Source organism: Eleginops maclovinus, chromosome 21 (genome assembly GCF_036324505.1).
Source record: "Eleginops maclovinus isolate JMC-PN-2008 ecotype Puerto Natales chromosome 21, JC_Emac_rtc_rv5, whole genome shotgun sequence".
In the NCBI taxonomy this organism is placed as follows: Eukaryota; Metazoa; Chordata; class Actinopteri; order Perciformes; family Eleginopidae; genus Eleginops; species Eleginops maclovinus.
In genome coordinates this window covers 6398317-6425275 of record NC_086369.1, presented here as the reverse complement: position 1 = coordinate 6425275, position 26959 = coordinate 6398317, and the positions used below count along the sequence as shown (strand labels likewise).

At 39.8% G+C, this 26959-nt stretch overlaps 1 protein-coding gene across 1 annotated transcript; it reads right to left on the bottom strand.

The window, feature by feature from the left end:
• Positions 1–4318: 4318 nt before the first annotated feature.
• On the bottom strand, positions 4319–22166 carry cdh19 (cadherin 19, type 2). The gene is made up of 13 exons (XM_063873929.1): positions 22110–22166; positions 21780–22016; positions 17485–17857; positions 17069–17363; positions 15600–15719; positions 13930–14097; positions 12798–12988; positions 10978–11231; positions 9653–9789; positions 8681–8802; positions 8269–8386; positions 6899–7150; positions 4319–6046 (listed from the first exon to the last, which is right to left on the bottom strand). The coding sequence occupies exons 3-13, from the start codon at positions 17725–17727 to the stop codon at positions 5526–5528; spliced, it is 2421 nt and encodes an 806-aa protein (XP_063729999.1). The 5' UTR covers positions 17728–17857; positions 21780–22016; positions 22110–22166; the 3' UTR covers positions 4319–5525.
• Between the last annotated feature and the right edge of the window lie 4793 nt (positions 22167–26959).

Below are 26959 nucleotides of genomic sequence, written 5' to 3'. Positions count from 1 at the left end.
AAGTCCCACAGCCAATGATGAGAGGGACATTATTCCTCAACAAAGGAGAACATTATTTAGCAGCTTCAGTTTGATATCAATTTAAGGTATAATATGCAGCATGCTCCTGCAATAACAATGTAAAGATGTATACCAAAAGAATGACTCTCAATATATGACAATGCTCAGTAGGATAGGTTAACAAAGTAAGGTCAGATTTGATGGAAAGTAACCCTTCAACTGTCATTGGATTTCATTTACTGGATTCTAAATCAGCATTTTCTAAGTAAGCCCTGTCCAAATAGCAATCAGACTGTATTACAATTGAACAGTCTCTATGATGTCTATGTATGGATGCCATGTTTCCAGTGCCCACAACTTAGCAACACTAGCTGAAGTGCTTGGGTTACGTGGCATAAAATATATATTTCTGCTGTAAAGTTAGGCTATTTTACAAATGGGCCAACAGGCATGTACTGTCTTTTGGAGTTATCCCCTGGTTGGGCTTCATTCTTTAGGACTGGAGGTTTTGAAAGAGCTGAAATTCCCAAAAGATAAGGCTATGTACGCACATGGTTTATGAAATGACACACACAACTGCCAAACATTTGTCGCCATGCATAAGTACAGCCTTCTAGGGGTAAAAACTGTGTCCGCCAAAGGGAAGGGATAATCTTTGTGACTAGGCTAGAGAGGTTTGAGTCACAGCAAGACATTCAGAAATCCCTAATGTAAAATAAACTGGCACTTGGAAGAAGCTTCTGTGTTCCTGTAAGACATGACTTAAGTACAGCACAGTATCAGGCCCTTTTAATTAACTGAAAACCAACTGGCTCATCAAGGACAGCTCATTATTTGTATGTTTTTATCAGAGTGCGAGGCTCGTTAGCTTCAACAAAAAAGTGCATCCCATCCACTAACAGGGAAACAGGAAATGATAGAAGCACAGTAAGTGCCAAGCACACTTTGTCAGTGATAATGATGTCTGTGTCGGGGTTTTGAAGCACAGTCTTTATTTGAAGGATGACCTCTCTGCCATTCACAACACCACTCTATTGGCTCTTATGTAGCTTGCTGTTCATTTTTTTTTTACGAGCCGCTGTGAATTGCAATCTGATTTGTCAATGGGAGGACATGTTTTTATGTTTATTTTATGCTGGAGTCAAAATGATGATTGGTGATTAGCAACAGGCTCACTAACTCTACAATAACACAACAGTCTGATCTGCCTTTCTGTAATTTCACGAAGAAGACACCGATCGGGCCGGTGCTTACAAACTGGATGTTGTCTTAGTTTGCATCATCACCATAAAGCTTAAAATGCGGTGTATGTTCTCTTGCGGTGTGTTCAATGAGGGCCAACAATGTCACAGTGGCAAATCACATTTTTAACACCTGTGTTTGGCTGATTGGTTGTATGGTCACTTTTGGTTTTGATTTCAGATGTGTCCTTCTGATCCTACATTGTGTAAAACCTAACCTCTAAATAAGATGTATTGGAAGAATTGCTTTATTTAAAGGTCAGTTGTCCTGTCCCCTTTCTCTCGCAGCACATGTGCTTTTTAAAGTACAATTATAACAATGTCCTCTTCCTGCACTGAAAATGATTTAATGCAAGTTGACAATGATTGGGGTCCCAGGATCTTTTTGGTGTCCCTTGCAGATGTCATCAGCTGTAGCTAGCTACCTGATCATGCTATCGTGAGCTTTAAGAGCTAAAATTGTGCTGGGATAATTCAGGTTTTCAATTTTCTTTTTTGGATTCCCTAGCAAAAACTCCCACACAGGGTTATTGTATACAATAGGTCATTGGTTTCAGATTTGAGTGGACAATATCAGGTGCAAGATGGAAGATCAATCAAATGGAAAACTCTATGTACAGAAAAGAGACCTGACTGACCAACTTCCAACTGACTCATTTAAACCTGGAAAACTAATCCAAACCAGCTATGCGATCACATTATCTGTGACGCCAGATCAGGCCGGAGGTGTAAAATTGACCTTCGGCTCTCTGGCTTGGACATCACACACAAAGATATGGACAAGGTTAAACCTATACTATTTTTAAAAGGGTAAAACACACACGAGTCCATCACTGCAGGGGGGAGTTAGCTGAGCGAATGTCAATGTATTTGTTTCAGCCAGATCCATCAACCCATATTAATCTTGAGCACAAATGGTCCTGATAATAATCAATTTGCCTCTAGTGATTTGAAACTACCAACTGTCTTGTAAACAAGGCCACACATTACCACACCAAATAAAAAAGAGCTTCTGATGAACAATGATACTTTCCAAATGTTATGCAAACCATTGCTTATTATTTTTCTCTTAGAAATGTGTGACATTCCCCTAGTCTCAACACAACTCGGGGACAGTTAATGTAGCAGAGTGGTAAAGGCTCACATGATATAACTTACCAGAAATGTTTTTCTTAAGATCCAAGAAATATTCAAGTTTGCATAATATTTTAACACATTTTCTGTCAGATTTGACACCGGCACACATGCTGCGATAACAGCCTGGTTATGTGTAGGCTCACACTTTTCTCTACTGGCATTGATAGCCAGCTTAAATATTATTTGTGTTGATCATGATTTAATATTTATTATTGTGATGTTAAGGCTGCCCTATTCCTGGCTTATTATTTTCAATTTGACAACCGGTGGCTGATCAATGAGAGACTGTACGCATATACAGAATTCACATATTTTCCAACCTAACCATTCATCCAAAATTCATCTTTCTAAGTTTCTTAATGGACTAGCAGATACTAATTTAAGAAGGGCTCTCTCTTGGTCAAAACTACATCTCCCTTCAAATCATTCATGTGGGGTGACATGGGGTCATGTTGTATTAAAAAGGCATGGTCTTCAACACATACTGTATTGTTCAAATGCACTGAAAAAACCTAAATTCCACTATTAATGACTTTTGTTCGATTGTTGATCTACATATATTACAAACATAGACTTAAAAAAAGTTATAGAATGACTTAATATTAATCTTCATACACTTTAATTACAGTAGCTGCATAAATCCCCAAATGCACATCAATTAATTGATCAGCCAAACCTTGCGGCGTACACGTATCAAATGATTTTTTTTTCTTTACAAAAATGGATCTCTGCAATCCTTTCAGGCATCTTTTCAATCAACTCAACGTGTGCCAAATGAGAGCCCCCCTCTCAAAGGTCCTCAAGTGAGCATTGTGGGGCTTTGTGATGAGTCTTGCAATGACTCTGAAAAGAAGAGCTGAATCTATAACCTGTGCTGAGGACAGAAACAGTTGACGGAGCGAAATCTTTCACATTGCTGTAATGGGTATAATTACACAAAGAAAAGGGCTGTTAGGTTAAATTACCCGTGATATTCACCATGGGTAATGACAGAAATTCAGAAGGTTAAATGACACCGAGAGCTGAACGACTTTTGACATTAAGGTACTTTTTGAAAAGCAAATTATAGCAGGGCCTTTATGGGCAAATCCAATACCTACATGTTGGACTGTGGAGATTGGTCTGAAAGGACTTTCAAAAGTCTTTTTTTTTTAGAACATCTGTGTCTTTAGAAGCCATTGTGAGATAATGATTTAGCACTGCTCAGATAGATTGATTCCAACAGTGAAAGCTATTTGAAGCTCACTTTGAGTTGCAGTAATGTCTGGAAAATGTCCTGCTGAGTGGTGCGCCTACTCATAAAAGTAACCACAGCAAGGAAAGGAAAAGCTGAATAGATTCAAACAATTAGTTGTTTCCCTTATTTTGTAGCTTTGCCCAAGGCTTTCCAATTACTTTCCAACTCTGTTTGTCTATGTCTTTGTATACAGTTTCTCCTTTAGTGAGAACTGTATGCTCTGTGGTCTAAACACTGACCTTCGCAGAAAGCAAACAGCCCAATTAGTGGATGAGAAGGTGAAGGGGGCTGTACCTGAGCCCCATGTAATTACCTCAAGTCACCCCACGAGCAGCCACCCACACAACAACATGATCATGCTGTTTCCCAATAATAATGTAGGCTGCTTGACCATGAAGGAAGAAAAGAGCACAGCGCTGTGTATAACGTATACGTTTTTTAAAATGCTCTTGTTAAGACTTTCACTCGCTTTATACACGTCAAATCTTCTCTTACTTTGCTGAAGTTTTGTCACCCATGTGATCTCTCTCCGCTGCTGATTGGCTCACCCAAATCGTGTGATCTGCTCTCTCGTGACCTTACAAAAAGGAAAGTCATATCATACAGCATAATCCACGTTAAACACTTCGTATATATAATGGATACTCTTCTGTTAGTGAATCTCTGTAAGAAAAAGGCGAATTAGGAATCAAAACTGTGTCCATTTGTGTCCAATGTGTCCATTTATATAACCAAAGAGTACGCATTAAATTATATCATTTCATCAGGGTAAATACAAAAAAACCACGTAATGTACAGTACAAATTGTTATGAACCATTTATAAAATTAGATAAGAAGTGACGTGCTGTACCATAAGTCAGTAATACTGTAGGTATTATACAATGAGTGTAGTATCATTACACTGTTATATTTATAATAATCAAAGCATGAATTCCTTGGTGCACTCTTTGCACTTTGACAATGCTGTGTTTACAGCTTGGTCCACTGCCCCTCAGAGAACTCAAACAAATAAAAGAAGGCAGCTTTATGGTTTAGGGAAAAGAGATGGAAGAATAACATTTTTGCTAGAACACTGGATGGTTTCTGGAGTTCAGGGAACATGCAACGTACACGCAACATGTCCGCTTGTTTGTCCTTTGCAACTTAAGAGAGGATAGTTCTTATTTGCACAACCACAAGAGGTTGCGTGTCTGGAAAAACGTAAGTTGTTTCAGCATTTATACAAATGGCTTATGTTGTAGGACATACGATGGATGGTGTTTGATTGTTGCGTAAAAGTGTAGGAGAGACCCCTTGCTCTTTGATGTAAAGGCACTAAGACAGCAACATTCATATTAGCTATAAAAAGTCATAAATGCTCTCATACTCCATCTTCAAAGAGTTATACAAAGAATTGATGCATACATAATGTAATCATTAGGGATTGATTTCATCCAACAGGAATGGTTTGTCATGTTGTGTAATACACCATGCTTTCTTGCTTGAAGCAACATAAGAATTAAATACTTTTTTTTCGTGTCTGTATGATAAATATAAAGCTACAGCCAGGCTCCAGTTATCCTAACATAGCAACAAAAGACTGTAGAAAAGGACAAATGAGATGACGAAAGTTAGAAAGTTGGCTTATCAGAACTAAAGCCTCCCAAAAAAACGAGTCAGGCTAGAAGTTTCACCCTTTTTCCAGTCTTCATGCTAAGCTAAGCTAAGCTGACAGGCTGCGTTTGATTTATATTCAGCATACATAGATGAATCTGGTTCAACTCTGGACATGGAATTATTCATCAAAATGCTGAGCCTTTCCCTTCAATGCAACTTTTAGTCACTGATGATCGCTCATTGGAAGTGAACTGAACGTCCATCATGGCAAAGATTAGAGAAGCAGCCATTTAAGGAGCAGAAGCAGAGACCCTCAGAAGATGGTGTCTTCCTCTCCGCCCCAATACCAAGGCGTGAGTCTTACTGTGTAGGTTCTGGGATTACAAACAGGTTGCTCAGGTTCAAGCTCCGTTGTAGCTGAGTCCAGTGAGCTTAGGGACCCTGTGGGAGACCCCACCCCCTCATAAGCATAGGTTCTTAGGTTGTCGAATGGGGGGACGTAAGGATCGTGATCGGCCTCTGCCAGCCGGTCCAGAATAAACTGCCTGAAGACGTCGTCGTCCGGCCCGATGAGGTGGGATTCTCTGAGAGACATCCGTATGCTAGCCCTAACGTCTTCCCTCCGCAGCCTCCTCTCCCTCCTCCTGGGGTGGCGGCGCAGCGGGACGGCAGGCTGGCAGAAGTTGAGGTCTGCTCCTACACCCCCTGTTTCTCTGTAATAAAGCACCTTCTGCGACACCGTCTCAGGCAGCTCCAGCTCTTTCCCCTCCACCTCCAACTTCTCCTGCTGCTTCAGCCTGTGTCTCCTCACCACCAGCATCAGAATTGACAGCACTGCAGACACGACACAGCAAGAGCTCATTACCAATTAACACCAGGGCACGAGTTTGGTGATAAAAAACGCATCTTAAGTGCCTGATGGATAGCAGCCAGATTTGTTTTTCTCTAACTTATTGTGGATTTAAAATTCAATATGATCGCAAATGAATTATCTTCTTTCATTTCAGCTCACGCACAACAGAAAGACTTCTTGCATTTGCTCTATGTGGCACAGAATGCTGAAAGAGCTTTATTCTGCCGTGTTTCCACCGTGTATTGTTCTCATCCGACAGAATGTTAGCATAGCAGGTACTGTCATTAATCTTTCATGTGATGGGCAAAGGGAGGACACACAGCAGCCGAGGTCATAATAAAGCTCTTCACTATGCAAACCCATCAATGTCCCATGGTGGCGTTGCTACTGATGTATTGCAACCAATATGCTCATTACCTTACATCATTGCTCTGCAAGCTTTCAGCATTTTTTAAAGTGTGTTAAAGGCACGCTGGTGAGTTTTAAAAAAAGGAATTCAAAGGAAAGTGCAAACGTGTTAATGAAAAATCCTGCTGTTTAACACACGTTTATATACTTGCCAAAATGATGTGAGTTGGAGCTGCTCTAGCTCAACAGATTCGCTGAAAAAGAACGACTTTTTTAAAAGAAAATATCACAGATTTATCTATCTAAGAATGTATGCATGGGTGTGTTTGTTTCTTCTCTAGTGATATCTATACTTCCATCTTTATTTCTTTGTATCTTTACCCTCTTTTCTATCTGTCTGCCTACTCCATATCCTTATTATACCATAGCTTGATAATCTTGACAAGGCTTGAATGTGAGTACCAGATAAGACCGTGCTTTCTTACCTATAAGTGTGATAAGGCAGATCACAATTCCTAACAATGTTTGCAGGCTGACCCCCATTGACAGGGCAAGGGCCTCCACCCTCCCTGTGGGACAATGACCGGCAGGCTGGCAGCTGCACACACTGATGGTTAAAGTGCTGGTGCTTGAGAGAGCCGGAGACCCGCTGTCGGTCACCACAACAGGCAGGAGGTACTGGGTTCGGTCCTTGCGCGTAAAAGAACTCCTGCGTGCCACGATGCCGGCTGTATTGTCTAAAAATGAAAGTGGAGAGAGGTGCACTTTTCAGTTTCTTTGAAAAAAACATGAGTAGCACTTTCACCGTGAGTGCTGATATTGTGGGGGAATTCAACTGACACACGTAATGCGATTTAAAATTCAATCCAAGCTCTCAGAAAAGTCTGGAGCACCCTGTCAAATCTCATTTTCACTGTGTACAAAAGTACAGTCCCCATAAGACTTCCTCAAGGTTCCTAACAATTACTTTTTGGAGTCAAATATGGCTCGTGGCATTTGGAAATGTGTTTTATAATATGTGTGATCCATTATTAGTTCCCTGGTTGCTGGCTGTTGCGCGGCAATCACCCATACACTGCACCTGCAAACATTACATTCCCACTCATTTGCACATTCAAACATCCCACTGCTGAAAACTTACTATTTTCTGTTTGATTTTTGTTGCTCATTTCATTATAAACTTTGAGAAAGGGTTGACTGGCTCCTGACTTCAAATGCAAACACTTTCAATTTACTTACTTTGAGAATTTGTCAGCCACATAAAAAGAACAACCTACTGAAGGAGTTTTTTTTGAAGGACAAGATGTGGAAAAACACTAAGGAGATCATATTATATAAATGATTGTGATTATGAAAAGGTGCCCTTCTTCTGCCATTTCCCACAGTTTCCACTGCTCACACAGGTGGTGGTTTAGCCGCAGCCCACTATCACTCTTCTTCTTCTTTTAAGTATGGTGTCATTTGGTTTTATATTTTTCATTTTCTTTTGTCCCTCAGGTCATAGCCCCAAAATGTAAAATGTCAGTTAGTTGGAGAAGAACATTTCCTTGTGCAAGTATAATGAAACCATTTTATTTCATGCTCAGGATAAGATTGTCATAAAGATTAGAATCAGTGGGAATAAGCTTGACCCGACCTGCAAAATAAATGATATGATTTCATCAATAATTTGTTAATAAAATGATATTCTGTCATTCAACATAATGAGTATTGATAGGACTGAACGTATTTAAAAGATGATACTTCTATTATTTCACTTTAAAGAAAATGCGAAAGCATGAACTTCGATTTGAACATATTTCTTAACTACTGTGTTCATTGCATCAGAATACTTCCACCATTTTCTAATTATAACCTTGATTGTCTCTGATGGTGAAGTTTGGATTGATGTGTTTCTCGGGGACCATAGAGAAGTAGAAGTGGTGTCCTTCCACAGGGTCATCCTGATCAACAGCACGGAGCAGCTGAATGAGCTACGAGACACAAAGACACATTACTGAGAACACACAAGTGAACTTAACGCTTCATATACAGCATTTGTAATGCATTAGTCAGACTCTCAGTCAGCAGATGAGCATTTTATCAAGGTAATATGGTATAGTGTTGTGCAATTGCCAAATGGCTCCTTTTGAGTCCAAAATACCACATTGATGTAATACAATATGTTGCAATATGAGAACTTTTACTGTCCATTTCATGGAGATTCTCATTGCCACACTGCTATAACATCATAAATCATGAACATCAGAGCATCATAATATACATACTTCTCCCGCCTGTGTTCCCTCACAGATATATGGCTGGTAATCTCTTGCAAGCCTTGGCACATTGTCGTTTATGTCCAGCACTTTGATGAACACCACCACAGAGGAGGATAAATGGCTCTGCGCTGCAGTAGTGAAGATAGACATTTGCTGGAGTCCACTGGGTGCATGTATAATAAAGGCTTTGTAAAAGCTTTGTCAAAATTGTACGTTGGACTGATAAATGTTACTGTTTCTTTAAACATGACTGTGGAGACAAAATAAATGGGCATTCACTTTTTATGCTTTCCCCAAACTAAGCAAGACAAAACATTGTACAAAAAAAGTTAATCCTTGCAGAAATGTTAGGGTTTGCATTACTGCATCAGTGGTTCCCAACGTCTAGTCGTATCCGTTCATTGATATCACTTGTTCTTATCTTGATGTCAATTTTCAACCATGTATCCATTACTTTCAAATGCTATTAAGCCACTACACAGTCCAGGGTTTATGGAATAGGCATACAATTCCAACTGTTGCTGAAAAACTTTTAGCTACTTTGAGTATAGCGCTAGCGTAAAGTTAAAGCCAAATATTTCAGACCAGCCGGATGAAGGCATAGCACAAACATGCCATATAAAAAACAAACATTAGTCTAATTAGTTACCAATATACCCATTTCTGAATTCCTTTTAGCTAACTGCTTGAAAAGTTTAACACTTTCTTTTTTCTTTGGACCTCTCTTGCCTTCTTACTTGTTCCCATCTATTAATTAATTACAATCTCTTGTTCAGGGTTATCAGCTGAATGATTATTACTTTGATAGAATTGTAGTTTTTCTTTTTTAAATAAACCCTTGGGTACTCCTGGTTGGAAATCACTGATCTAGACATATTATATTTCTGTGAATTACTTGGGATTTGTGACTGATAAAGGGTTAATGTGCCATAAGTCAGCCATATTAACAACAGGCCATTATACAACACATCTCCTTACTTGTTTCCTTGGCTTCGACAGTGATGTTGTGCCAGTTTGCATTCTCTCGGTCTAATGCTCTAGCGACAATTATAGTTCCATTGTTTGGGTCTATTTTGAAAGCTTTTGTGTTATCTCCCTGTTTGTCAATTGAATATCTGGAAGAAAAAACACAGAGACACACATTAGCAGGCAAGGTTGTTTCCTGGGCAAACAAAACATTGTGATACCACAGGGAGATTAATTAGGCAAACTGCTCCATTTTTTGTAACTGTTGACAGATATCCAACAAAGAGAGCCCACACAAAAGCAAGTGACAACAGAGACAACAACGCTGTGAATCAACGCAAGTCCCAGTGGGCTAAGATAGAATTTATATATTTTTAAAAGACGTTTTTTATTTGTCTTCAGTGAGGAAATACGATTTGAAAACAGAAAGACAAATCTATGACATATAGAAACTTTGTGCTGTCTTTTTTTATTTATTCCAGTGGTGCTGCTAAAGTGACTTCTTTTCAGGCAGTGGGTAAAAAAAACAACTTTTAAGTACAAATAAATGTATCATCCAGGGACGAAGAAAACAGAATTGTTAATGAAGGAAATCGTTCATCCTATCATACCATTACCACCCATTATTATAAGTGATTATAACACCATGGTGAGTTAGGGTAACCAGGAGTGAAACAAGTAATGACTCCTTTCTGTGATAACAACTTTGGAAAAATAAGCTTATTTGACCAAAGCAAACTTAATCATATTTAGTATAGCTATGGAACTCCCTAAAATGTCAGCTGTAATGTGTTAATCAATGAAACATTGTCTCCAAAGGGACATTAATAGACGCTAGGCTGAGGATGATATGCAGCACCTGCCATTCTTAAGCTCAGCTCAGATGGACTACAGGCACCGGTACTGCTGCTGTCTCCTCTGCAACGTGCCCCACTTGCAAATGACTGCAAATCTCAATTCCATATGCCACCTCGTACGGTGCTTTATTAAATTCCCACGTCCTAGCCACGTCGCTTTGTGATAATACCACGGCAATAGATAGAAAAGTCTGTGAGGGGTAAAAAAAATCAAAAAATCGGCATGATTTATTCAGCAGGGCTCATTTCCTACTAAAGTAATATGAGATAAATATGACCATGTACAGGGTATCCAGAGATCAAGGGTAAAATGGATGCACCGAGCCAGTAACACTATTTGAAATGGAATGATTTTTCACCCTGTGGAGGGAGCTGTCTGGGGACGTTCCGCCCCCACCAGCCTTGGTATCTACCTCATCATTACCATACTTGGGTGGCAGATCCCATTCTTTCTGGTTTAGACAGTTCGCATTCCTGTACCTGATGGGATTGTTGACTGTGTCAGTGTCTCTGGCACTAACACTGCCAACCACGGTTCCCACGGCTGCATTTTCAGGAACCTTCCACTCGTACACCGCCGAGAGAAAGACAGGCGGCTCGTCCACATCTTCCACAACGATCTTGAGCGTTGTCCTGTCCCTGAACTCCTCTAGATCCAGAAAACGAGTGTCCACATGGTCATTGACTGCCTCTGCGGCCATGACAAAACGTCTTTTAGTTTCATAGTCCAAAGGCTGTAAAGAAAAAACACTTTTTTGAAAGGTTCTTCTTATTACAGCAGATTTTAAAAGCAGGAAACACAATGTTCTTCCACATAAAGCAAGCTTAAGGAGTTATAGCTTCTCCAATATGCTTTGCCAACTTGTACTTAAGACAGATGATTATGCCCGTGGGAGCAGGACACGACTCAGACGAGATGCTAACATTGTTTAGCCAGTGTCAATAAGCTACCAGCTGTGAGAACGCACTTAAATATTGTTGTGTTTTTGATTACCATTATTATGCCAGTAATAACAAAACAGCATGCAAACCATTATAGCGTTCCCAAAGTGACTCAGAGACAGAGTCAATAACGTCTTTTTTATTTCATTATCACGGCAACTAAATTGAAATCTCATGTGCTATAAAAGAGAAGCATACTGTTAGTATGAAAAAAGTAGGAAGCATCGGTCCTTGTACATTAACTGAAGAACATCGCTTAGTGTCACGATAACTTGAGTAAACCCATTCTTCTTCTACATGTTGGGGCACCGTATACTGATCGTCATTTATTCCATAGGTTCAGCTTCGCAAAGGTTATCTTGTAGATTTAGATTTATACACAAAATAAAAGTAAACTAATAAATGACGAGGTATACTCATAGATTTAGCATCCTATAAGTATATAAGGCAATTCAAATGAGCCCCATCTTTGACAGCTGCAGCATTACTATTATAAAACCATAATGCAATATAGTAAGTTCTGCATATTGGGTCCTTTAATGTATTCTACTGCTAATAATTATGTGCTTTTATTTAAACAAAGTTTTTCAGAGCATGTGTTTTATAGATTATTAAGTATCTTTACTAAAGTGATAGCCGTCAACATTTCTTCAGCCTCTTTTTTGAAATCTTGTCACCACAGCACATTTTCCGGTTACATATTAGACAAAGAAATAAAGTATTAATTAGTAAGCTTAAGCTGAAATGATAGGTGGATTTTTTTTAGAAATCTTCAGAAAGAAGGCCTTTGTCACCCTACAGAACAAAAATGTAAAGTCGTCACGTGTCATTGATTGCAAACTGGCTAATTTCAATGCTGGTATGCCACCATCCAAAGTAAGCTCTTCACATTCTCTGTTCTGGTCTTGAAGTGAAGTTTATTGTGCTTCTACGTTTGTGACTTCGAGAGAATTGGATATTGCTGCTGCTGCTGCTGCTGCCAGGTGGACTACTGTGTGGGATGGCCGGGTCCCTGTGCCAGGCTGTTACACTGTTGCGTGTTGTTGGCTTTGATGCTGCTGTTGTTGTGTCTGCCAGCTGTCTGTGTGTGTGCACAGTGCCAGAATGTGTCGCCATGCCCTCTATCAGGTGTAATGATTTTTAAAATTGTGTTCGCGTTGGTGTCAGTGATGTTAATTAGATTCTAAATGCCGGAGATTAAAAAGGAGTTTTTTTCTAAAATTAATGTTTCAGCACCTAATGGCCTCTGTGCTCCATCCCACACTAGGATCTTTGGTGACACTACCGTGCTTGAAAGATAAAATGAAAATGCAAACATGTGAAACTCGTATATTACACAAAGTGATGTATGTATTCACCTTCGCTAGCAGTATCAATCCTTCCTGAGTGACTGGGTCTGTTTCGATGATAAAAGTGGAGCTTTCCTCCAGGTCATCCTCCAGACTGTAGGTCATCTTAGCATTGATGCCACTGTCTCCATCATACGCCATAATCCGGCCAACCGTGGTGCCTTCGGCTGCATTTTCAGGGACGGCGAAAGTGTACAGGTCTGAAAAAACAAGGATGGTTTAAGCACACTATTACAACTCACGTTTTGGGAGAAAAAACAAAAAGTTTCTTCACTAAAACATTGCCAACAGTGTTTGACAGTAAGTTAATGGTTAGTCAAGACAGGTTCCTAGTGTGTGAAGTGATAAGAAGGGAGGACATTGTGGAGAGGGTCAATTTGTGCTGGTCACGGATAAATTGTGGCAACTCCATATAATCCCAGCCAAACTGTAATAAGAAGATGAGGATATGTGATTGTGTCTGTAAGTGACTCTGTTTGGAAGGAAGCCACAATTTGGGGGGAACTAGACAGCAACCAGCTGCTCCTGAAAAAAAATAATCCCTGCTGATAATAATTACCAATTATGTTACAAAACAGGGGGCACAGTTCAAACTGAAGTGAGGTCATAGAATATTAACAAAGGCCTTTTGACTCGACATTGAATACATGGGAAAGCACCAGCTCTGAATGTGAACGTGACATTAATACTTCAAGGTATCATCCTTGCCGCCTCCTTTCTAAAGAATTGATTTCATTTAGTGGGGTTTATCACTGAGAATGCTAGGTTTGTTTCTAAAGGTCATGACAAATGTCCTTTCATGTGTGAATGATTAAATTCATCCAGTGGGCGACGCATCTACACGTGCACCCGCAGATGAAAATCCCCATATTCTCTCTCCGCCTTGTTCGCCCGCTCTCATTCTTCGACTGTCGCCTTTTAATTCTGGCTGCCAGCTGAATAACAAGATGTGTACAGCGGAATGCAGCGCCGGCAGTCCAAACCACCCACCCGAACCGGAGAAGTGTGATCAAATAAATGCCTCTTAGGTGTAATATTAAATATGTCCTCACAGTCTGCAACGCTTTGTGCTCTTTCATTGATTCCCAGAGTGTGTGTGTGGCCTGGTGTTTGCATCACTGTGACTCATATTGTGACTCACGGTGTTGGAAAGTGGGTCCATTGTCGTTGACATCAGTCAGGCTTACTGTGACGGTGGTGGAGGAGGAGTACCCGCCGCTGAGGCCAAGCATATCCTTGACCTGCACCACCACCAGGTACTGCTCTCTGGCCTCGCGGTCCATGTTTGGCCAAGATGTTACAATAATCCCTGAGGAGAAGGACAAGTATAGGGTCAACAGTGGGTTAAATAAGACAGAATTAAACGTAACTGTGGGCGTGCTTTCTGTTTTCTTTACAAAATGTAATAAAACTTTGCCCTACTGTCATAAATGTAAAGTTTATGTATTGGATCGATACATAGAAACATCAAGATGGCTTTTAGATGACTAATGATTCCTCTGTCTGGTTAAAGTGGAGGCTGCAGGGGACAGGTAACAGCAATTGGAAAATATAATTGCTAATTTTGCTTTGCAAGTCATAACTTTAACGAGTTATCCCTCTAATCAAGCTTTCAAATGAACTTTTTACTGTAGAAGCCAATTACCAACCGCAATGTCTAATGAGTCCTGCTGTTTTGGGCACCTGCCATAGGTAACCACAATAAGCCTTACCCTACTTCCTCATCCTTACATGTGTATAGGTCAATTAATGAATGTTGAATATGTAAAAATACCAACAGAATGAATTTAATTTCCCCTCAGGGATAAATATATTGTATCCTCTTCTTGTACTGTGAACCAACCTAACTTAAGCCATCTGGCTGTATAACAATGCCAATAAACGGAACTGTTTGAAGGATAAAGCAGGTGTTTATGTTTATTTTGTTCTGGGAGAGATCAGGGCTAACATTTTGTCAGTGTTTCTTTCAATATATCCATGTCTATGTGTTGGAAGTTCATTCATTCCGACAAAACAATGGTTGAGGAGCGTTGTTTGTAGCATTAGAAAATAAATGCAGCACTGGAGGAGAATATTTTCAGAAGCAGATTAATATATATTTGGTGTAATCAGTGTTTTACATTATCAGGACTGTAAAGAGCCAGTGTTCTCTGCAATGGAGGAACATGGATCATGTCACAACAGTGCAGCACTGTGGCTGCTGTGTTTTATTAGCATCTGAACAACAATGGGGCTTTATGACGGCACTTTGGATCAATTCATTGCATGTGTTGGTCCTTTCATGGGATTTATTGACAATGAGAACAATATAGAATATCTCCAGCCCTTTCTTTACTGGTCAACTGAAGCCATAAGCAAAACTAGAACAGTATCGACTGCTGCCCACTCCTCAATGACAACAGTTGTTTCCCTAAAAAAAGTCAGGTTTGACCTTTTACAGATTGCATTCATTTGCAAGTAATTCTTTTTTGTTCTGACGTCAATAATGCCCTCCCCCAACTCTTCTCAGTCAAGGTCAACAATGTGGGTGGGAAGTGTTGTTACTGACTTCTACATACTCCAACTTTGCCCAATGGTATTTAAAAAAAGTAGCTGAAAAAGTTGCTTAAGCTAATTGTTTAAAGATATAAAGTTGTAGACCAGATAAAGAAGGCTAAAGGAAAACAGAATTCCATTGTGTCCGACTGAGATTGGAACTATTCTTGCTCCTTTGTCTTTATAAATATCCCTTATAGCCCAAACTGTGGTTATTCAAATCTAGTCTCCACCGATAACCCCTAAAGACAGCACAATTCAAACAAAAAGTGGTACCCGTCTTTGGTTCCACTGAGAAGTAGGGTTCCCCTTGGAGGACGGAGTAGATGAGCTTGGCGTTGTTTCCGAACATGGGATCATCAGCATCTGTGGCTGTCACCTGGGCCACTGTGGTCCCTGTGGGGGTGGAGGGGAACGGATCACACAGTCAGAGTTAGCTCAGGCAGCAGTTCCAGTCGGCGGGGAAATAAAGTGATTATGCCACAGTCCCGCAGGGTCTGTCTGTCTGGCTCAGGGGGGGAGCAGCGAAAATAGAAAGAGGGAGGGGGTGATGTTGAGGTGGGGTTAGAGGAGGGCTGTTGAAAATGGGGCAAAGGTTGGGGAGGGGCCTGTGGGGGGTGAGCATCGGTCTTGCACAGCTCAGTAAGGCTGTGCAGGTGTGTGCATGACAACCTCTTAAGCCCTATAGCGACATCTCTCTCACTATCCACCTGCTGCTCCTTTTCTCTCCATCTTAGTCTTCTGGTCAATCTCATTCCTTTTTCCCCAGAAAGCGCTCTCTCTTGCCTCCTTGAACGCAGCCTTTCTTATTTTCAGTCGCCTGCAGTCCAACCCTCCCCTCTCTCTTTCTCTTCCCGAGTTACATGCATTATGATTTATTACGGGTGAGATATTACCCTGCAAAAGCAGATTACATATAAATTGAAATGGTAATGTTTCTGGTATGAAAGGGCAGTGGTTATAATGACATTATTTAAGAAATGTATCCATAAAGGCATCTAAGATACAGGTTCAGAATGCAATACTTTTAACTTCCTGAATAGGGACAGATGACAGACATTCATATAACCTTTTTTCCTTAAGATTTAAGTTAAGAAAGTTCATTTTAAAAGAATATTATTATAAATAATAAAGCCGATAAGTTGTTTTATCTGCCTAATAGAAAATCTTTTGCTTTTATTTGTAAAAAATAAATGAAATGGTTGTCTGTATGAATAATATTTCAAACAGATAACTCTTTGAAACATCAGACCACCCATGAGAAATGTAATCTAATATTACGCCTATTCTGGTAACTCTGATGTTTGGTGATGTTGGCGATAAATGAGAAGATCAATACCACTCTCACATTTGAAGCTGACTTTTGCATACATAATTATCACTAGTCAGCGTCTAGCGCCTCGAAATGTAGCAATTAACAGGTTATATATTGTTTGAAGGGTCCAAAACTAAGCTATATAAGCTAATTCCCAATTTTATGGTATATATTTTGGTTTGGAGCAGTTTCTTATTGGTTGTCTAGCAAGGATGCGATGTTGTGTGGTAATAAGTGAGCTTTAGAGGCTACTCAATTCTGCTATATTTGCTATATTTACATATATGACACTAGTCTCTGTCTGCTAAGCAGGTGTAGGGTGTTAGTTAAGTAGATTAGCATACAACAGTCGCATAATAGAAGAAAAAGTACAACAATGGTTGACAGGTATTTCATGAGCTATCAGTGTGTTTTGCCATACAAAGCTTACCAGTTGGGGACATCTCAGGGATGCTGGACACATATGGTTCGTTCTGGAACTGTGGGACATTGTCATTGATGTCCTGCACCTTGATGATGAACTCTGATTGGGGTTCCACTGGTTCATTGGACCTCCTGTTTATGGCCTGGGCTTGAAGGACATAGAAGGCCTTTTCCTCTCGGTCGAGCTTCTTGAGTGTCCGTATCTCACCAGAATACTCATCTATCTCAAACGTGTCTCCGGCACCGTCTCCTGATAATATATACTTGATGGAAAACTCACCACGGTAATAGTCAGATTTGAGCTACAAAAAGAAGAGGGGGTATATGAAAGCTGCATTTTTTTTTAAAGGTAATGAGAAACATGCATTTGCTAAAGGAAATAGCGTGTCAAGGACATGGAGGACATTAAATCTGTGGTGGTACCTGGCCAATAACGCGAGGAGTGGGATCTTCCTCGGGGACAAACAGCTGTTTCCAGATCCAGCCTCTCTTCAGGCGACGGTGCAGATGAGTGGACCCTTGGGCTATTTGTTGGGCTTCCAGATCCTGAATACCTCTCATATCGCTCAGCACCCCGCCAGGAATGACGGAAAAGACCGTTACCATGGCCAAAACACTCGGCACGCTCATTTTTACTGTCCAACCGTGCATTTCCTTCCACTGCATGGCTAATGGACAGAGGAGCTTTCACTGGTCCAGTGTTGCCAATACTTCATTCAACGGCACAGTATTTCATGATCCCGGCAGTGCTGTATCCCAGCTCGTTATGATGTGGTTCATGTGCAGGCTCATATCTCTGAAATAAAAGTTAACAATTTAATTAGTGGTTGCTTTGAGAAATGTCCAGCAGTGCAAAGAGATTGCAAAAAAGAGGAAATTGAAATCTGTAGCCCTGTAATCCAGATATCAAGTGTCAATTTTGAGTCTATGAAGGGCAAATCTAAATTTCTAATCTATGGAGTTTACAAGTTATAAATGAAAAAGATTATTGTTTTTATATTAGTCATATAAGAAGGTGATTGCTTTTGATAATATGTAGTCAACAGTGAGCTAATTTTAATAACTCATTGTGCACAGGTTATGTTATCAATCTCATTTTATGAATGGCTGAAATAGTAAACGTTATACATGTTTGCCGCTTCTTCAAACTTTAATCAACCACCTGAACATTGTAAGGTACTGTACATTCTTTGAAAACAAATTATCAATTATCAGTGTAATTGTGTAATCCATCTGAGCCAGGGCTGTGGGGGTTGATACAAACCCCTGTTTTAAATCTTTTATTTTTAACTGAAGAGTCATGTCAAAACCATTGAACTAGAACACCTGAGATATACAGCAAATTCAGGCAAGAAAGTCTAATCAGAATTGCATTTTTCACAAAGAAAACAAACCCTTTGTCCGCAGTTTCTTTTTTTTTTTGTCTTGCATCCTGCAGTCAGCATGGGCGGCTGAAAACAGCCCGCTGTTTTGAATTCAAACAAGGACCTGTATTGTTTTTCATTGTTGGGAGCAAGCCCTGCACATCATTCCTTAAACATGACACTGCACTCTGCAGCCAACTAATGAAGACTTGTAATTAGATCAATGTCTCGCCAGACATGGAAAACAGAGACACATGCCTCTGACAAACTATGAGTAGAATCGATGCATCAATTATAATCTGCATCAGGGTCAAGAGTGTAAGGACAATGAAAGTCACACAAGACAGCAAATTAGTCAGGGCAACAAGGAATGCAAAGTTACCAGAGTTTAACTTCAACAGATTCATTAAAGTCCTTTTATTTAGACCTTGTTGTCCTTTCTTTATTTTTTTTCTACAAGCAACAATAATCATGTCACTGTCAAAGAGACAGAAATATCTCATCACAACTTTGCCATCTTACGTTACCAAGGCTAATCACTGGTGTCAACCACTTCCTTTCTCTAAGTGAGTTAGTTTTTTTCCCCTCTGAAGCGTAGGTGTAGAATATCATTTAGTTTAAAAAACAAATTATATTATGTTGCTATCCTTTTCCGAAAACCAACATCAATTATTTGAACATGCCATGGACCCTTGAATGCCATTGTACTGCTCTCTAGGAATGCAGCAAACCATACGTCAGCAATCTTTGGGATCAGATGAAAAGGGCTAGTCACATCAGCCATTATTCCATAGCATCTGAATATCATTTTTTGAAACTGTATAAACCTATAGGGTCTCCCTATGTCGACGTTTCATCCAAAGTGATGCAAAAGAACACGAGCATGCATTTTTAGCATGGGTAGTCCCAGTGGAAATGTAGAATATAGAGTATATTGCAATATGTTTTTTGAGCAGTTACAGCAGTTGCAGTATTATTGCTTTTACAGCCCATAATGTTCATGTTTAATCTTGTAAAGCTAAATGAGCTGTCCAGACCCATTTGTAATAACTTTGCAAAATCAATTACTAATGCAGGCTTTTATTAATGAAATACAATTTCCATACAGCATACAAACAAGAGTATTTATTTGTGCTTATGTATGTCTTTCTGGGCCGTATTCATATCTCTGAGCATTGTGGAGTGACAGTCCAATTAGTAACCAGTGAGTCGGGAGCTGTTATGGTCTTTCATAGGGCTGCCAAGTACGCACCCAAACTGAACGCCTTGAGCCTTCAACGATGTTACTCTGAGCAACTGCTCATCGCCCAATATGCCAAGGAGTCTGTTTAAAACATCTTTCCTGGGGCTGGGTGGGGTCAGTCTTTAAGGATGTGACTGGAATAGTGCCCAGGTCAACAGATGTTTAGGTGCCAATTTAACAAGATGGTAAAAAAGAAATGATGAAATTCAAGAAAAAGGGTGAGCTCACATTTCCAGTTCTGTCAATAGCAAAGGGTGTAGGGAGCTGGTAAAACATCTACAGCTATCTTGATAGTGTTTGGTATTATATGTGGTATACAATATTAAATAGACACATTACAGCTTTTATAAAGCTATCATCTTCAGGTATGGTCTGAGAGAAGTCAAGGAAAGTAAAAATATCTTAAATCTCTGTTGAATTCTAAGGTACATTTTCCCCTTTCAAAAGAAATGTTCATTTGAAAGGAGTGGCCTCTGGTTGACAGCCATTCATTAGCTCAATGGGCCTTCCTCCCATTTCCAGCAGACCTCCTGTAGCCTGTATGTACAGTACGCCACTCTGCCACATGACAGAATGACAATGAGCTTCAGTCTCACAATGTTAAGCAGCAGATGTGCTGAGACGGCCGCATATATTCCTATATGGTGATGTGTTCCAGCTAATAAAGTGTCGCTCTGTATCTGAAATTGTTCCAGGATGCTGTTAAAGATGTCGAAACGCAGCAATAAAGAAGAAGAAAACTCTACTTGACATTGTGGATGACACATTAATATGCATCAAATGCATCCCCGACATTAACGGCTAAGTAATGCTAACTTTAAGTGAGCAATAGTTGGAGTAAAAAATTAAAATCTGGGAACGTGTAAGTGGATCTAAATATAGACTGTATAGCTTTTTGCAATCTTGAAGACCCATCCATCTGTTAAGCCCCGCTTCTTTAAGAGCACCCTCCCAAGACAATATGTCCTTAATTGGCCGTTTGGGAGCCTATCATGGGACCTGTTGTTGACTGTTCAGCTCCGTAAAACAATAACAGTGACGTTTAATTTATGGTTGGAAAATCAGGAGTTCAAAGACTGAGCTGGAGCAACGGGGGGAATGTAAAGCCATCATGTACTCGCTGGTAAGTAATTTGTCTGATTTTATTACGTGCACAAGTGGAAATCATTATCGTTTAGCAAAGGGTCACGAATTTCTTCTGACATTTATCAGCGATTGGGACTTTTTCCCCATCGAAAACAATTACAGGATGTTAAAAAAGACAGACAAATTCAAACTAGGCAATTATCTGGAAAGACTTAATGATGGTGATAAAAAAGATGGAGGAGGAATATCAGACGAGACAACATATAGGGAGCAGACAATCATCTTTACATGTACTTCTTTTAAAGGCAGAACCAAACTGCAATGTCTACTCTCCATGTCTTTTCAGTCCTTATATATATGGGCCAATGGTAGGGGACATATAGTGCCGCATCATGTAAGCAGTTCCCACACATTACATTGCTGGCCAAGGTTTTCTCCTTTATGCACTTTATCCAGGATGTTCTTGAGTTACACATGGAGTACTTGTTTGTTAAAGTTTACTCCCTTTGAATGTGTGTGTACCAATATTTTGGACAGACAAGGTACAACAATGTCAATTTAAGGAATGATCACGATCACCAAAAGTTGAACACTCTGGTTCAAATGTTTTCACTCAATTTCCAAAGGTGGAAGCAGTAAAGGCGTGTGTATTGTAGCTACACGTACCATAGAGGTCAGTCGTAAGCGAGCAGATGACTCATACAGAGGCCTCAAATGGTCATCACTTCACTAAAAGACGTCAAAGTTATTTCCTAACAACTTCAAATGTAATCGAAAAATATTTCAGAAGGTTAAACACAACGCTGAAGAAGTAATCACACCAAATATACTGATCTCTTGCTGTGACAAACACAAACAATTCCCAGGACACTTCATTTATTACAGATTTCAGCCTTCCTGCTGTTGCTTTTATGTTTAAAGCCTTTGAATTGCTAGAAACATCCTTTCACGGTTAGTGTATCTAAATATCTTGTGACAAAACATGATCTGTAACAAGATGTATAGCATCAACCACCTACACCCACCTGTTTGTGTGATTCTGCTGTCCCCAGAGTTGCTTGCCACCAGTCGTTGTAAAGAGATCATCGCAGGGGTCTGAAGAAATACAATCTGCTTAACTAAATGCCCTGGTACTGCAAAGCAATTCAGTCACCACAATAGCAGAAGTGAATGCGCGTGGTTCTCACAATTCGTAATCCCCTGCGCTGAAGACCTCCCCTCTTCGTCTTCTTGTCTCCCCTTTTCTGCCCTTCTCAAACTTCCTGGGGAAGAACAAACACAGGCTCTATTGTCTGGGAGCCTGCAGAACACTCAAAGCCTTCATCACCATGCAAATAGTCACAGCGCAGACTTACAAATGGATTTCTATCTATTCACCCTCTCTTTTCTCCCCATTTTCGTGAACAATCCAGCACTTATTAGAGGCGAGCTGGAGCATGGAGGGGATGGTAATGCATCCACTGTATGACCACTATTTCTGATAGGGATAGGAGGGCCACAGTCTGTTTTTTGACATTCAGCAGAGGGGGCATGCTGTTCTATGCCTCGTCCTGATTTGGTCACATTTTTAAAATGACCTGTCATGACCTAGAGTGTGCAACATCATTTGTGATGTTGTTTGTCCTCCACAGTCTACCGGATGTTAACATGTACTTGTTATCAGGGCCATAGCTGTACATAAAGGATGAGTCAACTCTACTTCACCTCATTTACTCGAGGTGGACCTATCAGTCTTAAGCCATAAAGAAAAAAGGATCTAACTGACCCTTATTATAGATGGAGAATATTAAAGCTGACCGATGAGAATATGTTAACGCCAAATCACATTAAGCGGAAAGTTTATTTTTGACCGTTAACGCTTTGACATCACACGGAAACCATCAGCATATAGTTTAAATTACATTTTATTCAATCGAAGTCATGACAAGTTTTTTATTACTCTTACTTCTCTGTCTTAACTTTTACATCCTGCCTTTCACTTGTCTCCTCATTAACCTTAATATAAAACACATTCATTTGACTGGAACAGTGGATTCATTTAAAAGTGAGTTTAGAAGCTATAGTGCTATAATTGAGCTAATTTATACTACAACAAGAAGGACAAACTTGTATCCATCAACACTAATGTATAAGTGACACTTTAAAGACAGATGATTAAGACAGATGTTAAAAGTTCTTATTCTGTGTACCTTAGTTTTTGTACCTTGAGTTTTTTTATAGAAACATCCCTCTTTGTCCCTTCATGTACAATGTTAGAATATGTTATACTCATCCTAAACTGTTATATCATTTTCAAATGTGATCCATAATGACTAGTAAACCCTGTGTATAGTATAAAAAACAGACTTGCTTTTGGCTTGTAGCCTGTTGGTATAAAAGTGTGGTTATTCTTCTGTTCTTGGTAAGGAGTTGTGATAGTAAAATCTAGGCCTTCCGATCCATTGATATTTGATTTTACTACCTTTTGTTCCCAAATGCTGCTCACATTCATTCATATATACTGTATATATATACTGTATATATATTACTGAGGCTAAAGCTGCACTCCAACATCGGTTTCACTTTGTTTTTAATCCATAAAACTGACTTGTTGTTGTTGTTACTACACTAACCATCGCCTGAATGACCAACACACCCAAATTATATTTAAAGTGATTGAACATCAAACATTTAACTCACAATACATATCAGTTTTCATTAAAAAAAAATGGGTTCAACCATAAAGATCTATTTATCTTTAACATCCTTTTACATGCAAACTACGAATACATGCACACAGAGTAAAATACAGCCAATTAAACATCAGAAAATCGGCCTCGATGCTACTAAGAGAGTTGTTTCCCTCACTACTGATGCCCATCATGTTGACCATGTTACTTCTTGATGATTGCGTAACTCCTTGTTACTAGACTTGACTCGAAAGAAAGTGGGTGGATTATGTAGAATTTGCCATCAAATCCATATAAATGTGTCCCTTTAAGTCCCAGCACCCAAAGAATTTCTACAGCAAATAGATACTTTAGCTAATGTCTTTCTGTTCATTCTGTGCATCAGGTTTCAGATACTGTCCAACCTCTGTCGACATGAGGGCACATTGTTATAACAACAATTTTAGAAAAGTGTTTACATCCATGTTGCCCTTTACTACAGACATGCTGGTAATTTTGGTCATTCCAATTACCAAAGGTAACACGTTTTTTATTTCTTGAGTCATTTTTGATTTGACGACCAAATAACCTTTTGAATAAAATACCCAAAGAGCCTTCATTACATGCGTCTCATCCACATGCTAACCTCCAGAGGGCTAATTACAATACTAATAGATTCATTCATTAGAATGCTTTAACAGGGGGCAACGCAGCAATGTTGGGGAGTAAAAGTCTCCGAAGTGGCCAGCCTTCCCGTCAGAGCTTTGTGACAGGGTGGAATTTGTTATTTCCGAAGTTGAGATTAGTTCTCCCTGTGAACTCTTCTGCTCCCATTCTGATTCCATATCAAACAGAGAAATGTCAGGACCTGCTCTGTGACATTTAAAACCCCCATTGTAGACCTTGTCTAATTGAACCTCCCTCATTATAATGATAGAGTGTGGAGCGACCACTGCAAAAGAACATCAGAGATGAAAGCTACGGTTTGGTGCCAGCAAGGATTATTTACATTCCCGCTGTCTTCCTCTCTCGGAGCGAACGGGTGATTCCAACTATCTCTCAGTCTCCGGTGACATTTTAGGGCTGTCAAATAATGGGCACAGAGTAATGGTCAGCATATTCGCAACAAGACAAAGGTGAGTCTGGTCAAATCAGCATTCAGGGATGTCATGTATACATAATGTAGCCTGGAATGGTGATATACTGCATGCTTATATGCTGTATTATTCACTATCAGCAAAGACATCATTCTCCTCACAGGAGGCACAAAGAGAAATAATGTGGCTCTGACATTAAAACTGACGACTTCACACAGGCGCACAATGTTGTTTTCCACAGTTCCTCCCCCTACTGCGCTCCCCTGATTAATGTGTTTTTAAATATCTCTTGGAAAAACATAGTTATTGCCTAATTCAACACTACACCAACGTCAACATGAAGTTCACAAGTTCAAGCTCACAAGAGATGAAGCGCTGAACTGTTCAGGCTCTGTCATGTTGTGCCCTTCACGGCTTACATTTATATTGTGGCATTGTCTCGCTGTAATTGGAAGAAGAATAAAGCGTCATTGGCATTCTGCTCAGTCCACTGTGGTGAATTTGATGAGAATGTCACATTAAAAATGCATGTTCCTCATACGTTCTTTGGCCTTTGTCTTTAGCCATGGGAAACAGGGGACACTTATGACAAATAAGGACGGAGCTGACGCTGCCTGAGGTGGATCTCTCTATTCGACAGGAAACATCAGCATCTCCTCCCAGTTTCTGCCCCCCCTCCGCACGAGACACATGTGCATTTGTCAACGCCTGGGCTGATGGAGGGGAGAATAAATTGGGTCACAATAGAAAAGTTGCATTGATTTCTAAATATTCAGAGAGAAAAAACTCACTCACCAATTACATTCTTAATAAATACTAAATAATTATATAATACTTGTTTCTGGTTGGTTGGCTATCAGTGCAGTTGAGCGCCAGTTCAAAATAGATCTAGATTTGGAAAATGGCTTTTGTGAGCACCTCTGTGTCCTAAGGAATACTGCCCCGATTGGATCGTATCTAAAAATGAACACCTATGTCACGTTACAGCTTTTTACATTCTTCAATTTTGTTGTGATTTGTTGTTTCGTTCAGTTTTTATTGTGTTGTATTGTAACTGCATTTAGATTTACAATCAATGATCCTTGAATGCTTGAAACACTCAAAGGTCCAAGCAGCAAAATACAAAAGACTTTAACTACGACTAGAAATGTGCAACAAAACGTTATTCTGGCTCGTATGTCTTCCGCATAGTAACAGGAAAAGATGGTATTTAGAGCCATCGGCCATGCCTGAGGCAAAGCATTTCCTCAGAAATAGGTTGACATAATCTGTAGTCCTTTCACAGAAGATCATTACATACAACTATTATTATATGTTGAGTAATATCGAGGAAGTCATTGAGAGGAAAAAATGCATTGGGGGAAATTACCTCTGTACCTGTCACCAATTCATAGCTTCATCACAAATAAGAGGAAGATAACTACATATCAACAACATGAATGCTATATGCTACCATGCAGGTGATTACTATATATTGCTGTAGAGAGACTGAAGTGATTGCTGTAGAGAGACCCGGACCAAAAGGTCTTAAAACTTTCCATACAAAGCGGAATACAACCAAAGTTTGATATCGTCAAATGTTATTTAGGATAAAGAAAGTGTGTTTCATACCTGTCTGTTTTCTAAGTTATTCAGTATACTTAAGATTAGTCCACGAGGTGTTAAGAAGCAAAAAGACCTACATTAGAAAGTCATATCAGTGTTTCTTCATTTTATGTCAGCGAAGTTTCATCTTCTTAGAGGGAGAACTGACAGCCTTTCTCAAAGAGTCACTCAAGCAACAAGCAGACTTCTCTCTGTTCTCGGGGGAAATATAGTTTGGAGTTGAACGTGCGGTATCCATCAAGCTGATGAAATGCATAATTAATTCTCATCATTCCTATAATCCTTCTCTAGACTTGACCGTAAAGATGAAAATGACAAGCCGGGGCCTGTGTTCGGCAGGCTGGGTGGATATCTATTGTAGTTTTGTAGCGCAGTGGCAAAGAAAGACAGCTGATAAATCGGCAAGGTTACAAAGTATTTACACAAATAAGTTGAAAACAATCGATCCAGTGCAGCACACTGTCATACCCTTAGGGATGTGGTTCCCCTGGAAGAATGCACAATCCCCCTGGCCCGGGTTCATTTAAGACGCAGATTGTGTCTGATTGATCAATGAGAACCACTGCTGAGCCATCAATCTAACAGGAGTGGAATAGAAAAAAGGGAACATTAACATGTATAAGCTGCCGCGTCCCGACAATGTCCTCTACCTTGAGTTGGTGGGAAAGCAGCCACCTCTAGGGGCATGAACAAAAGTGTTAAGTCTAAGACCTGCGACAAGCATGCGTTATATTAAGGACAAGAGGGATGATGTCAACATCTCTGCTCCTTTGTCATCTCCCGTCTGTCCCAGCAGAGGCCCCTTATCTCTCTTACCCCAAAAAATAAGTCTATCGTGAATCTGTTGCTACTCCT